Source organism: Thalia democratica, chromosome 8 (assembly GCF_965202585.1).
Source record: "Thalia democratica chromosome 8, ktThaDemo2.hap1.1, whole genome shotgun sequence".
NCBI classification, from domain to species: Eukaryota; Metazoa; Chordata; class Thaliacea; order Salpida; family Salpidae; genus Thalia; species Thalia democratica.
In genome coordinates this window covers 20,043,107-20,057,599 of record NC_139172.1, presented here as the reverse complement: position 1 = coordinate 20,057,599, position 14,493 = coordinate 20,043,107, and the positions used below count along the sequence as shown (strand labels likewise).

General features: G+C 24.6%; 1 protein-coding gene across 1 annotated transcript; it reads left to right on the top strand.

The window, feature by feature from the left end:
* The first annotated feature begins 6,185 nt into the window (after positions 1–6,185).
* LOC145842972 (transmembrane protein 164-like) lies at positions 6,186–13,966 on the top strand. Its single transcript, XM_082950444.1, has 6 exons — positions 6,186–6,442; positions 8,204–8,327; positions 9,479–9,531; positions 10,589–10,832; positions 12,482–12,645; positions 13,732–13,966. Exons 1-6 carry the CDS (start codon positions 6,186–6,188, stop codon positions 13,793–13,795), a joined length of 906 nt encoding a protein of 301 aa, XP_082806570.1. The 3' UTR covers positions 13,796–13,966.
* The last annotated feature ends 527 nt before the right edge of the window (positions 13,967–14,493 follow it).

Below are 14,493 nucleotides of genomic sequence, written 5' to 3'. Positions count from 1 at the left end.
ATAGTCTATAAATTACAAATAGCGTTGATAAAACTACGAAATGTACTAGTTAAAACTAAATTGATTATTTAAAATTGTTAAATTCCAAATGAAGAACAAAAGCTAGCTATTTATTTAAGGTTTTTACTTTTTATCGTAAATGCTACAAAAAAAAATTGATTACTTTAACTGTTAAATAGTGAATGTTTAACATACAGCTTTCTACGAGAACTAAGGGCTTACACCAACACGTATCAGAAAATTATCATTGCAAAAATTTCTATATTTAAAGAAATTATTTTATAACTATCACGGTTGCCACTAACTAATAAAATTTTAAAATTAATTTTTTATGTTTAAAAAATTTCAGTTGTTAGGATAGATTTCTCAAGTAAAATGGAGCAATTTTTTTAATTAGTTTTTATGTTATTTATTGTTTTACTGCTGATACTTTCATATTAATATCAGCTTGATGAAAAAAAAGATTTAAAATTAGGGGAAATTAAAAAAAGATCTTGACTTGAAAAAACTCAGCACACAACAAATTCTTTGCTCTTGCTTAAAGTATATTTCTAATAGGAACGGGTCAAAACTGCTCGTTCTTACTAAATTGCACGAAGGGTCTATTTTGCACGAGAATAAAATAAGAAATAGAAAATAAATTAAAAAGAGAAAAGAAAGTTACTGAACGAGTGTTAGGGGTAACAGTTATTATAAAAATAACTAATAAAAACTATTATTATAAAAAACAAGAAAAATTAATTAAAAAGAGGAAAAAATGTTACCCACCGAGGGTAAGGATTAAAGAGTAACAGTGGTAGTAAAATAAAAATTGAAAAAAAAATTCCACCCGAGCAAAAGTGACCCTTCGTTCAATTTTGTCTTTGTGCAATTTAGTCCTCTCGTTAATATGTGTCTTCGTGCAAAAGTATTTTCGTGCAATTTTGTCCGCTCGTGCAAATTTGACACCTACCCATTTTTAATAGCTTAATGATACAGCTAAAATAATTTATGTTTTTTTTTTGAACTCTGGTTTATTGGGTCGGTACTAGAGCCCGTAGAAAAAGTGGTACATATTTGCTTTTTTAGTCTGCGTAGCAAACAATAAATAAAATTTTGAACTAATTTTCTGATCAATACTCTTCATTGAATAAACTTTATTTGTCAGTTTTTTTGATGTATATATTTAATGATTAAAACAATATTTTTATACGTAAGTTAATTTAGATTTAAAAAAAATTGACTAAGCAAAAAGATCTTAATAAATCTAGTAAAATTTATGTTACAAACGAAAGTTCGATTTAAGCAGATTAATATAAAGAAAAAGTTTATATAAAGAAAATATTGTGAAATTGAAACAAGCTGAACTAAAATGATTATTATAAATTTATTTTGATCAAAACTAATTAAACATTACATTTTGGTTAAGATTAAGTATTTTATGTATTAATAAATAAACGATTTCAATTAAGATTTATTTGCTTTTAAAACAAATACTGATTTAAATGAATCTAAACATTAACAAATTTTTACTGGTTGGGTTAGAAATGATCGGGTTAGAAGTGATCGATCTAAAAATGATCAGGTTACAAGTAATCGGGTTAGAAGTGATCGGGTTAGATATGATCGGGTTAGATATGATCAGATAGAAATAATAGTAAACAGGTTGATATCCAGATATTTTATTTATTAGTTTGTTATTAATTATTTTGGTCAAAATAATTGACTATTTAAGTAAAATTTCTTTATAAATGTGTTTTATAAAAGAAGCATTATAATGAAACTAGATTTATATTTTTTTGTAAACACTTAAAAAAAATAACTAAAAATAGTTTTTTAATTAGTTTAACAATGTTAAATGAAAAAAAAAAACTTAAACTTTTTATCAAAACTATTTCAACAAGAATTTAAACAATTTTTTTTGCGTCTTTGTTGAAAACTGATGTTAGTTTTTATCTAAAATCTTGTTCAAACTCTAAACAAAAGTTCTGCAAAAATCTAAAACAACTATCAAATAACATAAGATTTATATTTCTGCAACTTCAAACAATTTTTTTTTAATAAGTGAAAATGCAAGAATGTGGTTGACTATAAGCTTATATTTTAGTTCACAAGAAAAATTTAGAAACTTGAATTTCGTTATAGATCAAAAGAAAAATTACGACAATCATTTAAAAATAAGGGTAATTTTGAGTCGTTTTTTTGACTCAAAAATTTCAAAACACAATAATTTCTTTGGGTTTTAAAGTAAATTTTTACAGAAATAGCTAAATGATATAGCTAAAAAAAATAAAATTTTTGAGTTTAAATTTATTGGGTTGGTGTTAGAGCCCCTAAAAAAAGTGGAACATTTTGGCCTTTTTTATTCCTCGGAATATATTTCGAAAAATGATAGAATAAAATGCTTACTTAAATAATCTTTTTATAAAAACATTTATAGACTTTTTTGTGTTTTTTTAAGTATTTTACTATCTCGCAACATATTTTAATAAAAAGATTAAAAAAACATTTAATTTCATTCAAAAATTTTCAACAAAAATGTGTTTTTGAAGTTTATCCTTTTGTAAGCACAAATATTAATAACAACAACTTACACAGTTCTTTTCTTTGTGTAACTGACGTACGTATCTCTGTGTTAAACAATTATCACAGTTCCTTGCAGTAACTTTTTGAAACCTTTTACAACTTCGTTGAACTATGTTAGTTTTTTAACACAGTGAAAAGTACATAAATTAAGTAAAAAATAACTATTGTCCTAAATGTTTTTATTATTGTATATTCTGATCCTGGACAAGACTATAAAGGTATCCATGGAGTGCGACTTAATAACAGAAAGGTATTTTCGTGCACCAGGTCTTAGGACCAAATAATTTAAGCGTCATTTTTGGCGTTCAATAAAGTATATATTAAACTATTCCAATAAACTTGTACGTTACGATCTTATATAGTTGTATCTATAACTTTTGTATTTATGAATAAATATCTGTAGATTTTTCCAATCGTAATGGCGTTAAGCATAGAGCAAAATATTACTTGTTGTAATTTAGAGGCATGTAATAGCTCTTAGAAATGGTATCTCTGCCTTAAACATTATGTATACTGTACTTAAATTTTTTCAAGTTTTTATCTATTTCAGATAATTTATTTAGACTCTGTAGAGCTAGTCCGATCATATTGGAAACGAAACGCTGTTATTTGAATAAATTATTTGCGTACGAATTAAAAAAAAATACTCTGTCAGAATGTAAACAGTTCTGAACTTCTTTTGAATTACCTAGTGTATTTACAAAATTAAATAAAACGTAAAATGTTTTACAACTAAGCATATTTTTTTATTTTCGTTTTGATTAAATCGTTTTTAACAAAAAATGTGTTAAAGATTACATCAATAAACATTTTCTCATAATAGTTATTATTGTAGGTGTTGTGGAAACTTTTATAAGTAAAAAGGTAACTTGTTTATATGTTAGATTAAAGTAATCAAGTAGTAAAATTCAGCTAAAGTTTAAACTTTTAGTTCTGGAGTTAAAATATTTTTTGTATTTTTTTTTACATTTATTTATAAGCTTAAAGTGTAAGCTTTCTAATTAAAAGAAAACTTTTGACAGGTTTATTGTGCAGTACAGTTAACTTTATTTAAAAAAATTTAGAAAAATTACACATCCATATACTTAATTAAAAATTTGAATTTTCATAAGAAACCTTTTAAATTGAAAAAATAAAAGAGTTAAATATTAAACTGAGTTAGATTTTCAGCAATGTGGATTTACAGCGACAAATTTTGATACTAAAATTATTGAAATAAGCTCCAAAGTAAAACTTCTTATTAGAAGAAGGACATAAAATAAAACTTGGTGAGTTTTGTTTACATTTGTACTTTTTAAGCTTCCTTGTAGAGTTTCATACTAGTATAAATTAAATAAATTATCAGTATATATTAAGCTTAAAAATTATCATAAAACATGTCGCTTGTTTAATTGTAAAATAACATATACATTTGAGTGAAGCCCCCTTACAAGTTTGTTTTTATGAGCAATGATTTGTTTTAAATTTTGAACTTCTGGTTTGAATTGTACGTGTTCCATGACAACGCTTTTAATTTGATATCTTTAGAGAATAAGCTAAAAATAATATAACAGATAACAGCGCTTAGAAGTTTTTCTGAAAAAGTTTTTGTAAAAATAATTAAATCTATTTTTTACAAGCAGTTAACTTCTTTGCAATGCTTATATAACAGCATTTAACTTTTAAACTTTAAGAATTTATAGTTCTTTCTTAAGTTTTAAAAATGATTATAACTAACTTTATCGTTTGTTTGTGTTCAAATGTTTGGTTATTACTTGTAGTATTAGTATAATTTGCCATAATGTTCGTTTAATCTTTATCATTGGTATAATATATCCTCTTTTTTACCCATAATTATTCACATCTATTGACTATGTACACTGGTCTGGTGCTTTTTACACGCGCTCACTGAAGCATAAACACAAATATAAAATCAAAACTTTTGAGTATAAATTCTGCAATTTCTATGAGTGTTTGCTTAATATAGTCTAGTCTTGCAGGATGCTTATATAAACTAAATAATTTAAATGCAGAATGTTGTATTGCGATTATTTAAAGTTAGCTATTTGACAAATTTCATAAGACTTATTCTATACATAGTTTTCCAATTTAGTTTTCTGTTTAATTAAAAAAAATAATAATTAAAAGTTTGCTTCCACTTACCTAAAACTATTTATTACTTTGTTTAACTCTTTAGAACTTGTAATAAGTTAGATGTTGTAGTCATTGTTTTTTTGTAATATTTTATTTTTTTTTTCTTAAGGGTTGCCAAAAAACTTGTAATCTTGAAAAAAAATTTCGAAAAAAATAGGAATTTTGAAAAAATTACTAAAAACCTAAAGTTTAAACAATTTTTACATGTATCGTAGTGAAACTTTGATTTGACACAAAAAATTTATCATGTATATATCAAATTTTCAACATCTTTGATTTTTTTTATATTAAGAACACATTTGAATTAGCTGTACAGTATCTTTTCAATGTTGTTATACTATTCAACACATTATTTACCTTTAACTAAATTTTATACTAAAAATAGACCCTAAAACTCGTACTTTTGAAAAACTTGAAGAAATTCCAAAAAGTAGAAATTTCTCAAAAACCTTTGGCTACCCTGTTTTTTTGATATTCTAAAAATCAAATTTTTATTTAATTGGAATAAAAAACAAATAGTTTAATTTTAAATACTCTTGTTGGAATATTTTACCTTACATTAGTGTAAGGATTGTTTAGATTTTTTTGATAACAATTGCATTCATGTAGAGAAGTGGTATTCATGCTATTCAACATGTTCTGCACACTAGAGTGCACAACATTTATTTTTGAGTTAATAAAAACATAATTTTAAGATGTGTATTCAGGAACAATAAAATCATGTAGAAATTTACTTTGAAACTTACACTAGATAATTTGGAGAATACAATAAAAAAAATGTCTTAGGTATAATTGAGGGGTGTTACAAAACTTAGTCTAAGTATTAGAGGTACATTTAAAAGATAGTACTATACTTTTGGGGAGTTTGGAGCTTGGGATGCACAGATTTTTTTTGAAGTGCACAAATTTCAATTAATTTAAAAAAAATTCTGTAGAGGACATCTACAAACTTTTCTAATTTAGATTAAGTTTAAAAACTTTGCTAAAGTATTTATTTGACTACAAAATGACAAATGCAGTTTTGACTCCAAAAAGAAATGTACTTTACAAATGAATATTTTATAAATGAGTGAGAATTAGGTTTTGATCTTGCAACATTAAACTATAACATTTTTAATGATTTCATTATAAATCCTAGACTAGCAAGCCATAAATTGTATTTGTTTGGTAACAATACTTCTATGCTGCAATAAATTGATCTATAAGTCTCAAAATTTACAGAAGTTTTAACTGTCCTGGACAAGATGTCAAAAGGTATCCAAGTGGTGTGCGACTTGATAACTAAAAGTTTTTTTTTGTGCACCAGGCTTAGGACCAAACATTTTGAGCGCTTTTATTTGTTGTTCAACAAACGATATATTCACTTTTAACAGCTAAATAGTTTCAAAATTTAAACTTTGCATACTTAGTATTAAAAATACATGAATTATTAAATTGATTGAAATAAATTGAAAATATAACACAGTATTTATTTAAAATACTTTTACATGGAAATTTTAAGTTATGTGTTTCAAGTATTAAAAGCTTATTTATATGAAGGAGTTGATCCAACAATACCTGGAAATGGTGGAAAAGTATGCAAAAATTATATTCCGATCAACAGAAGGTTATGGGAAACATCACTAATTGTCATAATTAGCCTGATTGAGGTCATTTACAGTATTAAAAATACAAGAAAAAATTACAAAAAGGAAGAAAAAGTTTTACCAATTCTTAAAAGTTACTGCAGTCAAAGCACTATTATGTAAGTATTTTTATAGTTTTATTAATACAAAAACCTTTGACAGTTAAAAATAAAAGTTATTCGAATAAAAGACTTAAAATAGTTAACTTACTGTTTATTACACATATACAGGATTATAAGTTTTTAGATGCTTAAGTGATTTCTATAGTAAACTATTTTAACTATTTTACTCAAGTTAAGCATTAATCAATGTTTCTTATCTTTTATAGAGTTTTGCATCATAATTGAATAAATAATAAAATCCTTATAAATTTTAGACATTTCAAAATATTAGTTGTCTTAAGTTCCTATATGAAGTAGGTACAACTAATCAGTAATTTAAATAAAAAAGATACAACTTATTTTAAAAGTTTCTTAAATTTTAGAATACATTTTTTTAGGCAAACAATAAAACTATATTAGAAATTTTAAATTAAATAAACTACTGAATATAAAAATTCAAAAATTTTCCTATTAATATTGGTGGAAAATGATGTATATTATTGTCTATTTATCTATTACCTATAATTAAGTTAAAAGTATAATGATTAATTGAAATTGGTTTCAACTTAATCATTTTTGTATGTAATATACAGTATTCAATATTTAATTGTTGTATATTTAATTAATATTTTTGTTGATAAGAGCTTATTTAGCTAGCAGAAGAATTATCATAATCTGAAAATTAAAAAACTACAACAATTATTATAATATGCTCATTTTTGGTTGTATATCTAAGTCAATACTTACGCAAATATTGGTGGAAAACATACATCCTGTAGGTAAAATCTGTGACAGCAAATGTTTATTTAATTATAAAAAATTATAGCAAACAAATAAATTGAAATTATATTTGAATAATAATTACAAGTATGGTTGGGTTCTTGTTAATAATGTTAGCTAATAAAAAGTCTTATAACACAAGTTTGTTTGATTATAACAATAATGGTTTGATATATACTCAATTTATATTGAAAATTTTGTAATTTGTTTCAGAAGGAAATGGTTATCTTTTAATTTTTTTAACTTTAATACTACTTAAACAATTATTGCTAGTATTATAATTTAGCTTGTTGATTAAATACTTTTCAAAGTAGTATGCTTGCTGCTCAATTTGTGGATTAGAAAATTGGTCTAAGTGAAAAATTTAACCTTAGTTTTAAGTTGAGTAATTTTCTGATTTTTATTCTACAAGTATGATATAAAATTAAGTTTTATAGTGGTGCTAATTTCACAATTATATTGTTATAAATTTGAGCTTGGACAAATTATAAGCTACTTTTAGTATAATTAATAAAAATAAAAAGACCTTTAAAAATGTTTTTTTTTATGTTTTCAGTTTTGGTCCACTGTGTTATATGTACTTTTTGAGAAAAACTAGTTGATTCTAGAAGTTGCAAAGCTACTTATTTATTCTTAGATATGTTATTTTTGTAAATAGTTATCATGTGTTTGTAAGTTAAATAAATAATAAAAGTTGTGTATTGAATATTTCAAAGGTAAATGTATGACTATATATTGTATACCAAAAATCATTCTTCATTGAGAATAAAATCTTATTTACAGTACAAAAAGCAAAACTTGACAGTTATCTCTACTTAAGTAGTATAATCTTAATAAACTAAATGTTATACATTTTTATGCGATCTGTTTTATTTGTCTACCAATTAACATGCATTTTTTCATAGTAGTTCTATTTTATACTTTTTATAAGTACTTTTTTTATTATATTAGTTTCTTAATAGCTTTTTTAATAAATTTATAATTAGTTTGTTGTTACAGAATTATAAGAAGGTCAATACTTGCTTTATCTTTGGGAACATTTTTATTGGAAATATACTACAAAATAAAAAGAGGTACATTAATATACTTGTTAAGCCCTTGTCATGTTCTAAATTTCTACCAAGTTCGTTTTATACCTGTTTAAACTTTAGTTGTTGTCTTTTTTGTTTTCAAAACTAAGTTATTTGTTGAAAAAATATCATTAAAATAATCAAAAACAACTGGCATTCTAAAGTGTTTTATTCAAGTACAGTGTACAAAAAATATTATTTAGAAAGTAAAATGTACAACTATATATAAAATAAGTAAACTATAGTACTAAAACTTTATTGGTGATATTTAATTTGAAAAGAGGCTAAAACATTTTAAAGTCCATTAGAAACTTTTTAGCAAATATATCTAAGTTTCCTATAAAAAATACATCTGCAATCTATAAATACTTGTCTAAAAAATTGATAAACATTAAAAAACTATTATTACTCAGTTTTAAACTAAGGTACATAGTTTATATAATTTTAATGTTTTATAGTCTTTATTTGTTAAAAAAGTTCAGCTAAAGCTACATAAAAACAACTGACTAAGAAATCTAATTCATTTAAATTATTCTAATTTTTACTTAAATTTAATTTGATACAAGATGTGATTTATTGTTTGTATTTAAGCAGTTGTTTTTTACCTTAGTTTGTTTATCTTACTTGATTTTAGACTACTTTTTACTAATACTGGTTAAATGTATTTTGATATTATTATTTTCAAATTTAAAATTAAATATTTAATTGACATTTTTATTACTAGTACGTACTATAATTTATTTGTTTACTCATTATTTAAGTTATATTGCAAAATGTTTTTAAAAAAATAAAAAAGACATTTTAAAATATCAGTGGTCTAAGTTTCCTATATAAAGTAGTTACAACTAATCAGTAATTTAAATTAAAAAGGAAAATTTTATTTCCAAGCTTGCTTAAATAATTAAATCTATATTTTTTTAAGGCAAACAACAAAACTATATTAGAAGTTTTAAATTAAAATAAGTACTGAATATGAAATTTGTAAATTTTTATCATTAATTTATGATTTCAAAGTTGTAAAAACAATATCTTTTGCTATCTAAAAACATGAGTAAAAATATTAAACTACAATTTTACTTATTAGTATTGTATCTTGTTCAATTACAAATATTTTAAATAGTTTTAATTTTAAATGTTTGAACTCAGTTTTTAAATTAAAACAAAATTTTATTAATACAATTTCAAAGCTGTGTACACCTTTTAGATATATTTTCTCACAACTAGTTCAAATCAAAAAGAGCTTCAAAAATTGTTCAGGTACTGTTATTTTATATGTTTGTGCTTTATAATAAGTTTTTATTTATTTTATAATAAAATGTTGCTCAATCGTATAGTAACACAAGAGTGTAGTTTATAGTATGAATTTTTATTATAGGCTTTGATATCAGCTGTTTTATTTTTCCAATATAAGTAATTTTTAGTATTTCAATTTTATCTTTTTAGTTTTTGTAAAATTAGTTAAATTATTGTTTAGTTATTTTTTTGCAATTACTTTTATATAAATGAAACTTTTATTTTGTACTAAAACAAATATAAATTTATATTTTTAATAACATGGTAAATTCACTATAAGTGTTAGACATATTACTTCTCTAAAGAGAGTACTGTTTTTAAAATTGAGTGAAAATTTTACAAAAGTATGTAAACATTGGTATACTATCAAAGTCCACCGCGTTCAAATTCAACCCAATATTTTCTAATATTTTCTTTAACTATTAATTTATTTAATATATTTTTTTGCAGTTTTTAAATTTGTTTTTTATTTATTTTTTACTATCACTGTTACCCCTAACCCTTACCCTTGATCGGTAAGCGGTTCTCAAATTTGACTGGGTGGATTTTAATCGAGTGGATTTTGAACGCTGGTGGGTTCCAATCGCGGGTGGGTTTTGAACGTGTCCCGTAAAAAAATATGTTCCAATTCTATCTTTAAACAGTATACAACATAACATGTATAACTAACTGGTAAATACTGGTATTATTTAAATAGTTAAAAAATGTAAGTTACTCACTTGTAGCTGAAAAAACAAGCACTTAAAAAAACTGAAACCCGTATAAATATAGTCTTAAAAAACATTTATTTTTTAAAATATATACATCTGTTTTATATAATAAAAAACAGCTATTTTGTTCAAATTTTTTTGTTTAGCATTTTTTACTATTAATTTATAGCATAACAAAACTATATAAGATAAAAAATATTCCAAGGGATTTTGTGAATTATAGTTTTATAAGTATAACATACAAACATAATTTAAACAAAAATCAATTTTATCTTAAAACAAGTTAACTAGTTGTGTTTAAATTTCTTTAGAATTCACATTCACATAAATTGCGGGCCATTGCTAGCCATGCTGTTTCCCGTCACAAACACCAGGTTTTCGTCACTAGAGGTCGCTAATTATTGGTTACAACACCTCACCATATACCTGGTGGTGCCCATGTGTTTATACGGGTCAGGACACCGCAGTGAGACATTTTCAGACCTGTACTGGCCCCTGATGTCTTGTGGTTCTGCTTTCTTGTATCATTTTGGTTTGCTGCAAATTATTGGCTTAGTTTGTTTGAGTTTGTATATTTTTGTAAAATATCACTTTAAACCTTTCAAAACAGAAATTAAAGTTATCAACTAATTTCTCAAGCTAGTTAGATTTTTTTTAGGCTCTCTGGCTAGTATGATGAATTTTAGAAAAACTCATGGTAGTTTTTCGTTATAACTTCAATTGAGTTGATTCAGTAAAATTTTGTTGTACTTTAATTACACTTTTATTTAATTTTTTTATAAATTTTATACTTTTAATCTTCGGATAAAATATTTCACCTTGCAGCCAGCTCTACTTTATTATTGTATTTTAAATTTTTATTTGATTGCTGAATTTAATATTTGTGATGATAAAATCCAAGTTTAGACAAAAAAAACTTTAAGTTAGTTATAGAGAGTTATTGTAGCTCTTGTTGTAATTCTACTCTTTTTTTGAATGGTTTATTTATAAGTTTTTATATAATCACTGACTACAGTTGTAAGCTTCACTTCGTAATTACTTTTTTAAACTGTGTAATCGATTAAAATTAATCAAGTATAACTTAAGTTCTGCATATACTTATTAAATCTTAAGTGTTTTGAATAGTCAAACTTTGCTGCAGTATTTTTTATGTTCTTCTTTAAAAAACATTAAGTGTGTAACAACATACTGCTAGTGTTGCAATTAATAATTAGGGCATAAGAATAACTATGTAAAAAAAATAAAGGCATATCGTTAAAGTGAGTGCACAACTATACAAATTCGGAGAGCTCAAATTCTTTAAGTATGTTTAAAAGGCAATGTCCCAAAAAGTATTATATGTTAAAAATATTGATAATACCTGTGTAAAATTATTAATAACTTACAAACCTTTTTAATTTTGCATGATTTAAAATATTTTTTGAGATATGGCTAAAATAAGTTTTAATATGTTGTATTGAAAATATTTTCTTTGGGTCATTTTTTACTATTATAACCTTATTAATTACATCTACAATCGCTTTTTATATATTTTTAAAATAAATATAACTTTTTGAAATATTGCAACTTAATTTTTTAAAGAATTTGAACAGTCTAAATTTGAATAATCAGTAACCGGTAAAAGTAGACTGCCCTGGAAGAGCAACAAAATATTTTTGCTTTTTCATAAACTTCTGCTAACTTTAAGCTACTTTAAAACGTATGGTTACCTTATACTTTTTAATACACTTTTTACTATTATAACACAGTTATTTACAGTTTTCTTAAGTTCTATATTTGTATTAAAAAAAAAGTGAAAACTTGGAATTGTGCACAGGAAATTTTCTTCTTTTAAATTTTCATAAACAGTAATATTTTCAAGTTCTGTCAAGTTTCATTTATGATTGGTTTATGTAAACTAAATGTTTTAAAATTAACCCTTAATCATTTATAAATTTGTAAGACATTATAAACAGCTAATAATACGAACATTTCTTAACAACAAAAATTTTTTACTAGAGAGGTAGAAATTAAATTAGCATAATAATTAATTTTTGTTTAGTATGTATTAAAAATATTTTAACCAGCAAGTTATTAGTATTTAGTTTTGTACATTTAACTATATTGATCAAAATATCTTTTTATTGATCAATATACAGTCTAAACTAAATACAAAAAAATCCAATTTTATGATGTTGTATCAACACATAAGTTTTACATTACAGATGACAGACGTGAATCTGAACAACATGTTATGTCCGGCTCCCACTGATCCTTTTTATGGAATTAACTACCGCTTGTGGTCACTAATACACATGCACATTGTCATGTTTGTGCATTCCAAATTGTATCCACCCTTCATAGAATTCTTAAATGAGTCTGTTGTCAGGTGAAATACTTTAATTAATTTGAAAAGTTTCTATAGATATTGAGAATTTAAAGTTTTTGGTTTTATAGTGTTTTTTTTATATACAAAGAACGTATTTATAGATTTCAGCCATTGGTTTTGGAACTAATTTTTTTGTAATGAGTGTAATAGCTTTAAAATCTTATGTGTTACTCATTTACTAACAACTTTACTTATCAAAAAAAAACTACTTATTACTGTTTATTTATTAATTTATAAATTAAAATATAACAAAATTTTGCTATAAATATAAATATTTTTTGTTTTTATGACGTTTAGATTTTAAAGTTCAATACTATACAAACCTTACACTTACTCGTTTACATATTTAAATAAGGTAAATTAAATAAAATAAAAAATTATTCTTGAAATGCTTTAACTGATAAATGAAATTATAAATGTCAATCTATATAATATTATAATACTAAATAAAAACTGTTTACATTAATTTATAAATTTTTGGTTTAAAAAATATGTTTGTGCTTATTTGTTTCGTTTATTTTTTTGTAAACTTTGAGCTGAGTTCTATTATACTTTTATTATCACATCACAAATCAGGTCCATTGTAAACTTTAAACATGGAAAATTTTGTTTTTCCAAGTGTTTTTCATATAACATAAAATAAATTATTAAAAATAAATTTTATTGATTTCATAGTATTAAAATAAGTAGCTTTTTAAACTTTTATATTTAATATGAATCTAGTTTAAACAGCCGTTTACTGTTAAAGTTGTAGTTTATAATATTTACAAAGTAAACATATTTTTCTTCCATTCATAATTATATGTTTTTAAATACAAGAAATTTTGATATACAACCAAACTTAAAACACTTACATAAGGTTTTATAAAATCTTTGTCAAGTTTTAAACAAAAAAAAATTATATATAAAATCTTTTTACTTTTATAATTACCCATTTATTATCAATATCTTATAGTTCGTTCTAAAACATTTTTATTTGATTTTTCGGTTTTGTATTAGTTTTTTTATTAAAAATTCAAAAAATTCTTGTTATTGAAACTAATAATAATAAAAAGCATTTGTTATAAAGTTTTACTTTAAATTCAGGGCCTGCAAATGGTTGTTTTCATCAACTCAAAAAGATAGAAGCAGATCTTTCACAAACCAATAAATATTTTTTACGAAGTCATAATTCACTTTAAATGAATTGTTGTTCAAATTGGATTAATTTGAGAACCAATTGGATTTTGAAGGAAATTGAATATTTAGGTTACAAAAATTGTGTCGATTTTATTTATGAAACTATAAAAAGACGAAATTTTTAATATGTGCTATGATAATTAAATTTTATATCAATCACATTTTTTGGGTGGGTGTCAGAATGACACAGCGACAAAATGACACGGTGCGTCACTTTGGCACGGTGCGTCACTTCGACACGGAGGGTCACTTTGGCACGGCGACAAAATGACACGGTGCGTCACTTTGGCACAGCGACAAAATGACACGGTTCGTCACTCTGGCACGGTGCGTCACTTTGGCACAGCGACAAAATGACACGGTGCGTCACCTTGGCACGGTGTGTCACTTTGGCACGGAGGGTCACTTTGGCACGGCGACTAAATGACATGGTGCGTCACTTTGGCACAGCGACAAAATGACATGGTGCGTCACTTTGGCACAGAGGGTCACTTTGGCACGGCGACAAAATGACACGGTGCGTCACTTAGGCACGGTGCGTCATTTTGGCACAGCGACAAAATGACACGGTGCGTCACTTTGGCATGGAGGGTCACTTTGGCACAGCGACAAAACGACACGGTGCGTCACTTTGGCATGGAGGGTCACTTTGGCACAGCGACAAAATGA

Bases quoted from the DNA above. Each gene is read 5' to 3' on its own strand.
- LOC145842972 (XM_082950444.1), top strand. From the start codon at position 6,186: ATGGAAATTTTAAGTTATGTGTTTCAAGTATTAAAAGCTTATTTATAT. The intron at 6,443-8,203 runs GTAAGTATTTTT...TTGTTGTTACAG, and splicing joins TGCAGTCAAAGCACTATTAT to AATTATAAGAAGGTCAATAC. The intron at 9,532-10,588 runs GTACTGTTATTT...AAATTTCTTTAG, and splicing joins GAGCTTCAAAAATTGTTCAG to AATTCACATTCACATAAATT.